Source organism: Balaenoptera musculus, chromosome 19 (genome assembly GCF_009873245.2).
Source record: "Balaenoptera musculus isolate JJ_BM4_2016_0621 chromosome 19, mBalMus1.pri.v3, whole genome shotgun sequence".
Lineage (NCBI taxonomy): Eukaryota > Metazoa > Chordata > Mammalia > Artiodactyla > Balaenopteridae > Balaenoptera > Balaenoptera musculus.
Window position 1 is genome coordinate 6,996,813 of NC_045803.1, and position 14,419 is coordinate 7,011,231.

Genomic DNA, 14,419 nt, shown 5'->3' on the forward strand with positions numbered 1-14,419 from the left:
GAAAGTCACTTGCCCAAGCAGACCTGGCCCCAAGGACCTGTCTCCTTGCCACTTGGGCCACCTCTCCAGGTGCCCTCACCTTGATGAAGAGCCGCCACCACTGCCAGTGTCTCAGCTTGAGGTAAGCTGCACAGTTCCGCTGCATCACCCTCAGAGCACTCTGCTGCTGCTGGCGCTTCTGGAAGGCCCTGGGTGGGGAGATGGGTGGGTGGGACAATGGAGACTCAGCCCCTCCAGGCCCTGTCAACCATTATTAAATGCCTACTGTGTGCAAGCACTGCTCTATTATCAGTAAATCTTGTTGGGTTCCATCTATCAGTCTCTCTGCCTTTGACTCTCTCTGCCCTGTTCCCTCCTCTCTGTTCCCACAGCCTCAGCCCCAGTTCAGCCCCAGCCTCATCTTCCACCCACTGGACCCTCACCCCAGCCTCCTCCCCAGCTTCCCAGCCTCCAGAGAGGGCTTTCTATGTCCACAGCTGGCCCACCCCTCCCCTGCTCCTCAGTGCCCCTGGATATGGCCCCTGACCCTCTGCCTGGTGTTTGGGGAGTCCTTTATTCTCTGATCCTTCCTCTGGGCCAGTTCCAAGGGAGAAGGAGACTCTCCTGAAAACTCCCTGCATTCCTGAAATGTACCAGGCTCTCACATCACTGGGCCTTGGCACAAGCTGTCACTCCTGCCTGGAACACCTTTCCCATCCTCCTTCATCTACCTGGTCTGAAGGGCCTCTCGCTGTACCTGTATGACCCCCATCAAAGCACATCTCGCCCTGGACTGTGACACTTTGTGCCCGTGTATGTCTCCCCCTCCAGACTGGAGTCCCTTGAGGGACTGGCCACTAAGGTGATCACACGGACCTGGCTTGCCTGGGACTTTCTCTGTTTTAGCACAGAAGATCACGCATCCTGGGAAACCTCCAGTCCCAGGCAAACCGGGATGGTTGGTCACCCTATGGCTGAGTCTAGCTCTTCTCTGTGTCCCCAGCATTGCTCAGGAGCCTCAGGGACTGTAGAACCGAGAAGCCTGGGCATCTAGTGGCTCCATCCTTTTGTTTCTCAGTCCTTCTACCATCCTGGAGGCCCTGACACCTGGAGCCAACTGATCAACTCCTCCCTGACCCAGCCTCTGGGGCCATCTGGTCAACCTCTTCCTGACCCAGCCTCTGGGGCCATCTGGTCAACCTCTCCCTGAACCAGCCCCCTGGGGCCATCTGGTCAACCCCTCCCTGAACCAGCCTTGGCCAACGTGACCCCAAGAGATAGTGTGGAGCCGCACTTGCGAGCCAGGTATCCCCGGGCAGCTGCCTGGAAGGACACAATAATGTCTGTGACCTTCAGGTCCCGCTCTTCTTCTAGCTGGGCCAGAACCCCCGCCCGGAAGAAGATCTTGCTTTGTCCCACGCGGTAGAGGTTGGGGTCCAATTCCAGGGCCTGGATCTGTGGGAGTGGGGGAGGGGTCATGAGGAGGAGGGGTGATGAAAGGGGAGGCTCCAGCTCAACCTCCTCCACCACCTGAGACTGTGCACACACGTTCACACTCGTGCACACACCCTCAGCCTCCACCCCACACTCACCATCTTCTCACAGGCCTGCTTCCCATCCATAAAGCCCTTGGGGATGGCATTGGGTGTCAGGATCTCGTACCTGAAGTGGGTGGGGAGGGGTGGGGTGGGGGTGAAGAGTAACAGCAAACTGTCACCACGGCCAGGCACTGGGTTCAGAGTGACAAATAGCAATAATAACAATAACAATAGGAACAGTAAGAAAAACAAATATTTAAGTACTACCGAGGGCCACACACCAGGCTGAGAGCATTAATACCACCACCAATGGCAACATCACCAATATGTCCTAGGCGTGTCCGCTCCTAGGACACACCACGTACTGATTACGAGTGTTTAATTACACTAACACCATAGGTCATTGAGACGTAAAAGAAAGGTGTGTCTCGGAAGTGTGAGAATAACAACAAATAGGGGCTGATGTTCTTGAACTTATTACGTGTCAGGTCCTGAGCTAAGTGCTTTACAGCTGCTTCTTTCACATTTCTCAGTGCAACTCCAAATTTTAAAAGTACATTTCATAAGCGCACATGTGTCTGTCCTCAGAGCCTTCCCCCTGCTGTGCCCTCTCCCTGGATCCTGACATTTCATTAAAAATAATGCATATTAGATATAAAACATATATACACACATATATATATACACACACATATATCATATACATAATATTATATATTAATGTCATATATTAATATGCCATATTTTTTGACTGGTGATTGAGAAACGTGTGTGTGTGGGTATCAGAGTTTCTCAGTCACCAGGGATCTTGTTAAAATGCAGATACTAATTCAGTAAGTCTGGGGTGGGGCCTGAAAATGTGCATACCTAACAAGCTGTCAGGTGATACTGATGCTGCTGGTCTGGGGACACTTGGAGTATGAAACTGCAAACCTGCGCTGTCCAATGCAGCAGCTACTGGCCACATGCAACTACTGAGCCCCTGAAACATGGCTGGGGCAATTGGGCAACTGGATTTTTAACTGCATTTCATTTTAACTAAGTGACATTTAAATTTAAAAACTGAAGCAGGGGGCACTTCCCTTCCCTGGTGGGCCAGTGGTTAATACTCTGAGCTCCCAATGCAGGGGGCCCAGGTTCGATCCCTGGTCAGGGAACTAGATCCTGCATGCTGCAACTAAGATCCCACACGCCACAACTAAAAGATCCCGCATGCCGCAACTAAGACCCAGCACAGCCAAATAAATCAATAAATATTAAAAAAAAATAAAAACTGAAGCAGTGTAAAATATTTTTCTGCTCAACACAATTTCTTTCTTTTCTTTTTTTTTGGCCGCTCATCGTGGGGATGTTAGTTCCCCAACCAGGGACTGAACACGTGCCCTCGGCAGTAAAAGCAGGGAGTCCTAACCACTGGACCGCCAGGGAATTCCCACAATTTCATTGTTTTGATAGGACTACATTTCACTTTGACCACTGGAAATTTAGTGCCGGAATTGAGACGTGCTACAGGTGTAAGACATACACCGAATTTCGAAGACTGGGTAGGAATAAAAGAATGCACAATGTCTCACTACTAATTTTTTATATTGATTACATGTTAAAATGATCTAATATCTTGGGTGTACTGGGTTAAATAAACTCTTGTTATCATTAATTTCACCTGTTTCTTTTTACTTTTAAAAATATGGCTACTAGAAAATTTTTACTTGTATATGGGGCTCACATTCTCTTTCTATCGCGTGGTGCTGCTATATACAGTTTGCATGAAGCATAATTTTTGTTATAATATTCACCATGTTACTGGCTTCTTATATGTTGATATTTTTTTCTTCTCTCTTATTCGACTGCGTTTTTTAAAAAATAAACTTATTTATTTATTTATTTTTGGCTGCATTGGGTCTTTGTTGCCGCGTGCGGGCTTCTACTCTTTGTTGCGGTGCGCAGGCTTCTCATTGCGGTGGCTTTTGTTGTGGAGCATGAGCTCTAGGTGCACGAGCTTCAGTAGTTGTGGCACGCGGGCTCAGTAGTTGTGGCTCACAGGCTCTAGAGCGCAGGCTCAGTAGTTGTGGTGCACGGGCTTAGTTGCTCCGTGGCATGTGGAAATTTCCCAGACCGGGGCTGGAACCTGTGTCCCCTACTTTGGCAGGTGGATTCTTAACCACTGCACCACCAGGGAAGTCCTCGACTGCATTTTTATAAGAAATGCCGATTGCGATATCCAGATTGCAACATAGTACTCTATGCCCTTTCTCTCGGGGAGCCCACTGAATGGGGCATTGCTCTCCCACATCACAGAGGAGAAAGCTGAGACTCAGTAACCAAAGGAACTTGCCCGGAGGCCCCGCCCCTCCACTCATGCTGAGGCCCCACCCCTGACCCCTCCCAGAAGTATCAGTCGGGGTGCTTTGGATGCAGGCGTGGTGGCTTCCACACCCGAGCCCTACCCCACCCCATGCCGCTCACCTCTGCCGGAATTCCTGGAAGAGGATGCGGTTGGGAAAGCCCTGGCGACAGATGCGGATGCCCTCCAGGACGCCGTTACAGCGCAGCTGGTCCAGCACCAGCCGCGGCTCCAGCTTCCCAGCCTGCAAAGAGCAGTCACAGACATGCGAGGTCAGTGGCTGCCACACGGAGGCGCCACTCATTGGATGGCAGCCGTCAGGGGAACTCAGGTGGATGGCAGTTTGGGCAGGTCAAAAATGGTCGGCAATTTCATCTGGTTCAACCTATAATTTACTGAGCACCTACTACGTGCCAGGCAGAAATGCCTGCCCCAGGGAGCTCACTATCCACTGGGAGAGGTCGACAATAGATGAGGTCAGGACATCACTAACAAACGTCAGAAGTAAATGAGTACTAAGTGCTAAGGGGCAAAGAGCAGAGGGGAGGGAGGATGGGGAGTGCTGAATTTGCATAGGATAGTCTGGGAAGGTGACGTGTGAACAAAGCATGTACATCATTATTTTTGGTAGTTAACTTTCATTGCCTTTTCTTTCTTTTCCCTGCTTTTTTCCCCCCCCCAAAGTAATACACAAATGGTAAAAATCTAAACACTACAAAAAAATTCAAATATACATTCTGAAAAACAACTCTTGCCTTGCCCAGGGCCCCGGAGTGGTCAACACAATACCCAGTTTTTTATGGAGCCTTCTAGATCAGTTGTTCTCAACCCAGACTACACACTGGAGTAGTCCAGTCCTCACATGCTTAAAAAAGCAAAAAAAAAAAGCCCTGGCCCTGGGCTAGGGCAGAATATAAATATCTGGTGGGGAGGAGGGTTAAAAAATGAGAACCACCATTCTGTATCTTTTTCAAGGGCTATCTAAGCATATATGTATTTATTCATCCATCAAATGTTTATTGAATATTCACTGTATGCCACACAATGTGTTCTAGGCATTGGGGACTCAGCAGTAAAAAAGGAGATAAAAGCCCCTGCCCTCAGAATGTTTATGTCCCAGCAAAAAGGGAGTTTCTGTTTATTTATTATTATATATGTTCCCTATTCCTTGGTAATAACGCTTCCATTCTGTGGGAGGGAGGGCGCTCTTCCTCTCCCTATGCTCTCAGTCCGTGAGTGGCTAGGACTGACCTCATCCTGGCTCCGGACATGGTCATGTGACTCAGGCCAGGCCAATCAGGCTGGTTCAAGGGTGGGCACAAGAGCCATCCTAGGCCAGTGAAAGCCAGCCCTGGGACTTCTGCTACATCCATGCTGCCAGAAGCTCTCTCTTTCCTTTAGGGTTGCTGAACTGAAAGAATGAAAGCCTGGAGCCACTGGTGGCTGCCGTGCCACCCTGAGAATGGAGACAGAGCTTCATCAGAGAGGAGGCAACACATAGAAAAGCAGGGTCAAGCAAAGGAAAAAGATTCCTGACGTCACCGTTTGAGCACCTGGATCCAACTGTGCCTGAACCTATCGTGGAATCTTCAGTTATGTGAATCTATACATTCTCACGTTTTTTTTTTTGACCGTGCCCTGTGGCTTGTGGTATCTTAGTTCCTCAACCAGGGATGGAACCCGGGCCCTCGGCAATGAAAGCGTGGAATCCTAACCACTGGACCGCCAGGGAATTCCTGATACATTCTCACTTTTGCTTAAGCCATCTTAGTGGCTCTCTCAAAAGAGCCCCAAGGAAATGGCTGAAAATAGCTGGAAATTGGAAATAATATATAGGATGGTCTCACAGTAACATTTTGGTTTTTTCCCTCCCTCCCTCCCTCCCTCCTTTCCTTCCTTCTTTCCTTCTATCCTTCCTTTCCTCCTTCCTTCCTCCATTCCACCCTTCAACAAGACATTTGGCAGGCTTGAGTGGGGAGGTGCCTAGCAAGGTCAGGAGACTGATTACATAAAAGGGGACTGAGAAAACTAGTAAATGTGTGCTATATTACAGGATCTGACTGTTGCTAAAAAGAGATGTTGGACTGGAACTTGACATACTGGTGGGAACTCATGGTTTTCAATATATAAAGATAGTTATAGAAATAAACATAGATGCAAGTGTGTGTACACATATATGTGTGTACATGTATACACATATGCGTATGCACACATATACATTAGTGTGTACGTACATAGCTCTATTTACTGAGCGGTCCTGGGAGTGACACCTTGATACCACTGAGCACACCTAGCACCCAGATCTTAGACTGTAAGCACCATTCTCCACTTAAAAGGACCAAGGCTCCTTGGAGAAGTGGCTGAGTCCATGTATGCCATATTTCATCAAATAAAAGCCACTATCGATTGTAAAACACACTGTTATCTTATATACCACCAAGAAAGAAAAACTCTTGTCAGTTAAACTCTGACAGGCCTTTGATTGTGAGCCACATCCCAACTTCAGAGATGCTAAGATGTCACAATAAATGTGTCTTAGATTTGATAAAATATGGTATTTACAGCTATGAGAAAGGAGACACACAGACACACACAGCTCCACCTACTCAATAACCACAGCTCCTACTTTCTGAGGACAGTATAAGCCCCAGGCACCTAGTTTCACCTTCTACTATGCTGACCCTTCTCTACAGGGCCTATTCTCTGATTTTCCCAACAAGAAAACTTACTGGTGGCCTGGGAGGCCAGGCATGGTCTCCCCACACTTACATGACACTCCCGGCTCCAAGGGTCTTTTTTCCATCCCTTGTACCTTTCATGCTCCAACCAACCACTGGGCTTTTGCACAAGCTGTTCTCTGCTTAGAATACCACTTATCCTTCCGAGCTCAGACCTCACCTTCTCCAGGGAGCCCTCCCTGACTTCACTGTATTCCCACTACCTGGCACTTAGTAGGTGCTCAGTAAAACTTAAGTCCCATGAATGAATGAATTTTCCTAACAGGGCATTGAGCCTGGGAGGGAAAACAACTTGCTCGAGGTCACACAGCCAGTCAGAAGTGAGCCTGGGGCCAGACATGGTTCCAGCCACATCCAGCGACTGGGACTTTACCCACTGCCAGAGCTGCCTTCCCTCGCCGGGCTGGGTCACTCACCCTCTTCTCATGGTTGGGGATGATACAGCGGACGAAGCTGGGGTTGGTGTTGCTGAGTGTGGCCATGAGGCGGCTCAGGGACTCCTTGTAGAGCTGTCCCACCGTCCGGAACATGCCCCGGCGTGGGCGGCCACCAGGCGGGCCATCCCCAAGGCTGTTCACCTGCTCCAGCCCCACGATGCCCTCCACTGTGGGAGGAGGAAACAGATGTAGAGAGAGAATAAAGTCAAAGGTCAGTTTTAGGGGGCTGGGTTGGCCAAAGGTCAAGGATCTTATTATTTATAGGACCTGGCACTTTACATATGAAACACCTCTCACAGCCTAGTAAGGTAGGTATTATCAGCCCATTGGACTGACCAGCAAACTGAGGCTCGGAAAGATGGAAGACTGTGCCCAAGGCCACACAGCTTAGGATCTGAAGACCCAGGATCTGAACCCGGGCAGTATGAATCTTCTCGAACCCTGGTCTCTGACCCTTCTTTTCCATTTTCCTTATCAGCAAATGATGATGATGAAGATAGCAAATGCTTCCTTAGCACTTATTCTCTGCCAGGCACTGCTCAAAGCACTTGACATACATCGGCTTATTTATAAGCCTATAAAAATCGTTCCCATTTTACAGATGAGGAAACTGAGGCACAGAGAGGGAAAAGGGCAATAACCACAGCTGCATTTTCAGGAACTTGAAACAGTGTCACATTAAAAATGTAATGAAGTCTGGCTTTATTACGATATTTGAAATAAGGCAATATTTAAAATAAGGCAAAAAATTAAAAATACATAAATAAAAAGAAATGAAAAAACATACAGTAAAATAAGGCAAACTGCCTCCATAGTCACCATTTTCCCAGAAAGGCCTGATTTCATGATAATTTTTTTTCCCTATTGTCATTTGATGCTGTCACTTCAACTAGTGAGAAATACGCACTCCTTTGTCTCAAATTCTATGTACTGAATCATTCCCAGTTTCTCAAGGACCTGCAGCTGGGGCAGAATCTGATGGCCTGCAATCCCCAATCATGAGGGTTATCAGGGTCAACTAGATAACTCGCTCTGAGGGCAGTGCCTGGCACACAGTGGGGGCTCAGATATGGCATTTCTCCTCCCCAGGTTCAAGTCTCCCTCCTACCGCCATGCTCCTAGTTATTATCAAAAGGATAATTATCATTTATTAAGTTCTTATAGCACAGGTAAGAGCAGAGGCTCTGGGTTCAAATCCCAGCTCTGTCCCTTACTGGCTGTGTGACCACAGGCAGGTGACTTAACCTGTCTGTGCTTCCATGTCCTCATCTGTATAACAGGGGTAAGAGTACTAACAGCTGCCTGATTAGGTTGTTCGGAGGATTCCATGTGTTAATAATGGTAAAAGGGCTTTGCACAGTGCACAGCACATAGTACGGGTTCAATTAATGCCAGCTGATACTATCACAATTGTTTGTACTTTTACATGCGGTTTAGTTAGAAGAAGGCCTTGTGCTGTTACAAAGAGTCTGGAAACTGCTAAGGGAGCCAACAAGGGGTGCGGATGGGAAAGAAGAGGGAAAGATCTCTGTACGGCAAGGAAAGGGGACAGACGTTCAAAACCAGGTTACCGGTCCAAAGGGCCCACCCTCCTTGTCTGGCAAATCTCACCCGTTGATGCACAGCAACACCCACCCCCTGACGGAGAAATGGCAGAGCCGTGCCTCCCTGAAGATCCTGGGGGCGACGGTGGGAAGGAGCCAAGGAAAGAGAACTGCTGCAAGCCCCCGTGTTCTGGGTGGGGGTGAGGACAGATGGGGGGAGAGGCAGGGAGATGGGATGGGAGATGCAAAGGGAGCAGCATGAGAAGAGGCAAGAAGAAAAAAGAAGAAAGGGTTATTAGTCAACAGCACAGAGCAAAGCAGGAGGAGAAACCTGATCCTGGCCATGAACTTTTAAAGCCAGGAAGACTGCCCTGTTCAGCTTTATGATGACTAGTGAGGGCGTCAGTGTTGGTTGAAAGGGCGAATGTCCTCTGAGAATTTAATACCCGGGGGGAAAAAACCTCTCTCCCTAGAGGGTGAGTCTGTATCTGTTTTATTAGGTATCCCCTTTTGCCCTGGCCGCCAGGAAGCTCAAGGACTAACTCAAGGCTCCCACCAGCTTGTTGTGTTTGCCTCTCTGAAGAGAGCTTGTCTCATTTGCCTTTTCCCCTGGGCTGCCAGGATGCTGGGTACCCAACTCTAGGCTGTCAGGATGCCCAAAAGCAAAGCCAACTCTGGGCTCAGGGCAGCTGTAGTAGAGATTGATGCAGAATTGGCCCCAATCCCCCACCCCTCTCTGTGACTTGCAGCTCCTTGAATCTGGGCTGGCCTTGTGACTTGCTTTGTTCAGGAGAATTGTGGAGGAGATAATACTGTGCGGGGTTCCAGTCTAGGACTCAAGAGGCTTTGCCACTTCTACTTTCTCTCTTGGAACACTTTGAGAGCCAAGCATATACAGGGTGGAGCATGTGAAGGATTAGGGGGAACATCATGTGCCCATGAACGTGGCACAAATTTTAAAGAAGTTGATGGGGAAGATTTTCAGTCTGAAGGAGATGATTCTCAGCAGAATCTGGTTCTGTTACTGAACATCAAACAATGCTTTTCAATCCCTCTTGTATAAACTATATGAGATACTAACATCAAATTTCTCTGTCTAAAATCAGCTCACTATATCAAGGTGTGCTATGCCCTTTCGCTCTGTGAGTTTGTTTTGGGAATGACTCATCTTGCTTATTTTGTTCTCTTGTCTAATTGCATGGGCTGGCGCTTCTACTACTATGCTTTTCACTTCAATAAAAGATTAAGGCAAACTGACAGATTCTGGAAACCTAGAATCAGGAAACCAAGATGCTGGTTCTGTCAGTTTTATAAAATCGTCTCTCAAACCTCCTCTAAGGATGGAGGGCAAGAATGGACAGGGCTTGCTGGTCTGAAAGTGTCAGTCTGAAAAGACTGATGGCCAAACTCACATGGGCCTTGTTGGAGCAGGAAAACTCCAAAACTATACCTCAGTTTTTGCTTTTTTTCTTCCCTGAATCCCTGAAGGGAACTTAGGGAGAGATCAACGAAAGCAAAGCCCAAAAGTTGACTAACCTGTAAATACTGCCCTTCTGAGTTCTCTTGTTGTTATTAATTCTTTTTCAGTTGAATCTCCTGATTTTTTTTTTTTTTTAGGGATCATATGCCGTCTACAATTAATAACTTCGTTGCTTCCTTTTGAATATTCATATACTTATTTCTTTTTCTGGTCTGATTGCATAAACTATTATCGCCAAAACAGTGTTTCACAGCAGTGTTGACAGTGGGCATCCTTGTCTTGTTTCTGATTAAGGGGGGGTGTTTTATCATTGAGTGTGATGCTGGTTTGAGATATCAATCAATCAATCACTAACTGGAATCACTACTGTAAGGCCGTCTGGCTTACTGGCACCAGTTCTGCCTCTGAGCAGACAACTCAGGTTCAGAACTCAGACTCTGGAACAGAAGTGTTCACACTGTGAGCTGGGAGAAGGGATGCACAGAGCTCCAGGGACAGGGCCTGGGGAAGCGGGTCCTCACCGTCTTTCCAGATCTCTGCCGTTAGCCGGTCTGCGCTCTGGTGAAGCAAGGCTGCGACACTGTCATTCAGAGGGTCCATGTTTTTCATCAGCCACTCATTGGCCTTGTAGTCAACCTGAATGAAATTGGGCAGAGGAGGGCGGTGGGATGGGGGGTTCACCAGCACTGCTGATTTCCCAAGGAGCCTCCCAGAAGCTCTGAGATTCCCAGCTCTGGGGCTCACCACTCAGGAGAGAGCGCTGGTGGACACCTTGTGCCCGTATCCTGAACTGCACCCACCCGCAAGCATGGTCCCTCTCCCTTTCTGTACTTCCCGTAAGAGGACTCTGCCCACCTCCAGGACCTCATCCACCAACACTTCTTTCCTTATTCATTTAGCCACTTTGGTCCTCAAACGTGCAAGCTCGTTTCCACCTCAGGCTTGTGACCCCTGCCGTTCCCGCCACCTGTGATTCCCTCTCCGTGGATTTTCACACGGCCAGCTCCCTTCCACGGAGTCACAGTCTTGACCACCACGATTCCCTGCACGCGTTCCCCCCCCACCGGACAGTGGCTCCCAGAGGCCAGGGCCTGAGTCTGACTCACAGCCAGCAGAGGACCGGGCACACAGGAAATCTTAGCAAATGTTTGGAAAACAACTGAGTTCTAGAACAGAACACATGGGTCTCCAACCCCCCAGCCTTTGTGTATGCTGTTCCCTCCACCCATTCTTTTCTGGCTACAGGTTACTCATCATTTATTTTATTATTATTTTTTAAAATATTATTTATTTATTTGGCTGCACCAGGTCTTGGTCGTGGCATGCAGGCTCTAGTTCCCCGAGCGGGGATCGAACCCGGGCCCCCTGCATTGGGAGCATGGAGTCTTACCCACTGAACCACCAGGGAAGTCCCTACTCATCATTTAGACCAGGGATTGGCAAACAATGGCCCACAGGCCAAATCCACTTCCTTTTATAAATAAAGTTTTAGGGACCTCCCTGGTGGTCCAGTGGTTAAGAATCCGCCTTCCAATGCAGGGGACGCAGGCTCAATCCCTGGTTGGGGAACTAGGATCCCACGTGTCGCGGGCCAAGTAAGCCCGCCCGCCACAACAAAGAGGCTGCACGGGGTGCGGCAACTGAGACCCTGAGACCCGACGCAGCCAAAAATAAATAAATAGGACTCCCCTGGTGGCGCAGTGGTTAAGACTTAGCCTGCCAATGCAGGGGACACGGATTTGAGCCCTGGTCCAGGAAGATCCCACATGCCGCGGAGCAACTAAGCCCGTGTGGCACAACTACTGAGCCTGCGCTCTAGAGCCTGCAAGCCACAACTACTGAGCCCGCACGCCATGACGCCTGTGTGCTTAGAGCCCGTGCTCTGCAACAAGAGAAGCCATTGCAATGAGAAGCCCGCGCACCACAACGAAAAGCAGACCCCGCTTGCCGCAACTAGAGAAAGCCCGTGCTCAGCAACAAAGACCCAATGCAGCCAAAAATAAATAAATAAATTTAAATAAATAAATAAATAATTTTAAAAATAATAAAATAAATAAAGTTTCATTGGAATACGGCCTTCATTTATGTGTGAACTTGTGGATTCTTTCGTGCTCTCATGGCAGAATTGAGTAGTTGTGCCAGAGACTGGCCCGCAGAACTGAAACTATTCACAGAAAATGTTTGCTGACCCTTGATTTAGAGTTCAGATCAAGCATCACTCTCCTCTGTGAGACCTTCCCTGGGATCCCTCCTCTGGACTTTGACACTATCCATAGCTGGCCCCATTAAAGCACTTATAGGCCTTATATCCCGATGGTCTGTTTTCATCTCCCTCCCAGGTAAGGAACTTTGTGAGGACAGAATCATACCTGACGTGGGTCCCCAGCTTTGCTCAGCACAGGGCTGAGCTCACAAAAGGCATATGTTGGCCAAATGAGTGAATAAAATGCACCTAATTCTCCAGTTCACCAGTTCTCTGGTGAACTCCTATCCATCTCTCAAAACACACTGCAAATATCCCCTCCTTGAGGAAGCCTTTGCTGACTTCATCAGACAGAGTCCTCACTCCTCCGTGGGCTTTCCTACCCCTGGCCTGGCTGTGACTTGTCCCAGTGGACACCAGGTGGCCCCTGCTTTCCCTCTGCACCCTGCCTTCATCCTCACTCCCACCCACAGCCCCCGAGGCTGGCCCCTGCTCCCTACCTTGCCCGCATAATGCAGGACGCTGAAGTCGGCCTGATCCCGCAGAGCCCTTGGCCGCTGGAATTTGGGGTGACCACCCTGCTCTTGGGCCACCTTCTCCACAAAGGACTTGTCTGTGGCCTTCGGGAACCAGCACTCCTCATCCAGCAGAGCCAGGAGCCCAGGGGGGTTGGCCTGACCATTAACAGAGGAGGGCAGAAGAGTTAAGTCAGATCCCCAAATACTGGACGCTTAGGTTGCTGCTAATTTTTAGTTCTTGTGCCACTTGGGACCTACAAGCAAACACGAGAACAACCGTTATAGCGATCGATCAGCCCTTTGATTCGAGCCACGCCCTGTGGCAGGCATGTTCTGGGTTCTAATCATCCAGCAGCCACACAGATCTATGCCGTTTTCCCCATTTAACGGAAGGAGAGGCCTGAGGCCGGGTGGGGTGAGGAGCTGGACCAAGGTCACGCGGAGGGTGGAGCAGCCGCGGGCTCACCGGCCGCTCGATGAGGTCGATGCAGGGCTGCAGGTCGAGGCCGAAGTCGACGAAGGTCCAGGGGATGCCCTCGCGCTGGTACTCCTCCTGCTCCAGGACGAACATGGTGTGGTTGAAGAGCTGCTGCAGCTTCTCGTTGGTGTAGTTGATGCAGAGTTGCTCGAAGGAGTTCAGCTGTGGGGAGGAGAGACACATGAAAGAGGGGTACAGGGACCCGGAGGGGGCGGGAACCTGGGGGGGACAGGGACCCATAGAGAGGGGGGCAGAGACCCAGGGAGGGGGGGACAGGGACCCAGAGAGAGGGGGGACAGGGCCAGCGTGATGCAGCCCTCCCAGCCCCCAGCCAGGCACAAAGCGCAGACCTGGAAGATCTCAAAGCCGGCAATGTCCAGGATGCCCAGGAAGGAGGCGCCTTGGCGGGGGCTACGGTCCAGGGCTCGGTTGAGTCGCAGGACCAGCCAGCGGAAGAGGCGCTCGTAGGTGGCCTTGGCCAGGGCCTCCAGCGCAAAGTCAGCCTGCAGGTCAGGGCACACAGTGAGGGCCCAGCCTGCACATCGGTGCCCTCCGACCCCCCCCTGCCGGCAAGGAGACATGGGTGTGGACGGAGCCCCATCATGGTTCATCAAGAGCAGTGACATTAACAACAGTAGATCATTAGTGATGCCCTACTGTGCGTCGGGCACTGTGTGAAGTGCTTGGGGGCACATTAGTTCATAAATATTCCACCCAACCCTTGAACCAATTTCCACGGCAGGACAGGTAAGAGGGTGGAATCTGGAGACCAACACCTAGATTGGAATCCTAGCTCTGCTACTTAGAGGCTGTGTGACCTCAGGCATGTGAATAAACCTCTCTGTGCCTCAGTGTCTTCATCTGTAAAATGGATCCTATCAACAGTACCTTGACTGAGAGCAGAACCCAGGCCAGTGTGATCCCCAATCTCATATCCCTCACTGTGCCTTCTCTGTCCTAGCACCTCGAGAGCCCAGCCTGGGGTCAGGGAGAGGCCTCTGCCCCAAAACTGGAATTCTGAAAACATCTAGTCTGTGTTCACCTCTCCCCACCCCCACTGCCACCACCCTTCTCTGTGCTGCTATCATCGCTTGCCTGGACTATGGCAGCGGCCTCCTTGTGTCTCACTGCTTCCACTGGGGCCCCCGGGACCCAATTCT

The 14,419-nt window shown here is 49.8% G+C and overlaps 1 protein-coding gene across 6 annotated transcripts in view; it reads right to left on the bottom strand.

Annotated features, from left to right (window-relative positions):
• Positions 1-14,419, bottom strand: part of MYH14 (myosin heavy chain 14) — a 90,374-nt gene that overhangs the window by 42,799 nt on the left and 33,156 nt on the right. For 4 of the 6 annotated variants that reach the window (XM_036833385.1, XM_036833387.1, XM_036833384.1 and 1 more), the window contains 10 exons: positions 13,610-13,762; positions 13,248-13,421; positions 12,764-12,937; positions 10,582-10,696; positions 8,672-8,770; positions 7,016-7,203; positions 3,984-4,105; positions 1,572-1,641; positions 1,274-1,434; positions 80-188 (listed from right to left, as the gene is read on the bottom strand). In XM_036833385.1, the coding sequence (XP_036689280.1) occupies positions 80-188; positions 1,274-1,434; positions 1,572-1,641; positions 3,984-4,105; positions 7,016-7,203; positions 8,672-8,770; positions 10,582-10,696; positions 12,764-12,937; positions 13,248-13,421; positions 13,610-13,762 (1,365 nt within the window). The remainder of the gene's footprint in view (positions 1-79; positions 189-1,273; positions 1,435-1,571; positions 1,642-3,983; positions 4,106-7,015; positions 7,204-8,671; positions 8,771-10,581; positions 10,697-12,763; positions 12,938-13,247; positions 13,422-13,609; positions 13,763-14,419) is intronic. The other 2 variants (XM_036833389.1, XM_036833388.1) reach the window with 1 other exon arrangement.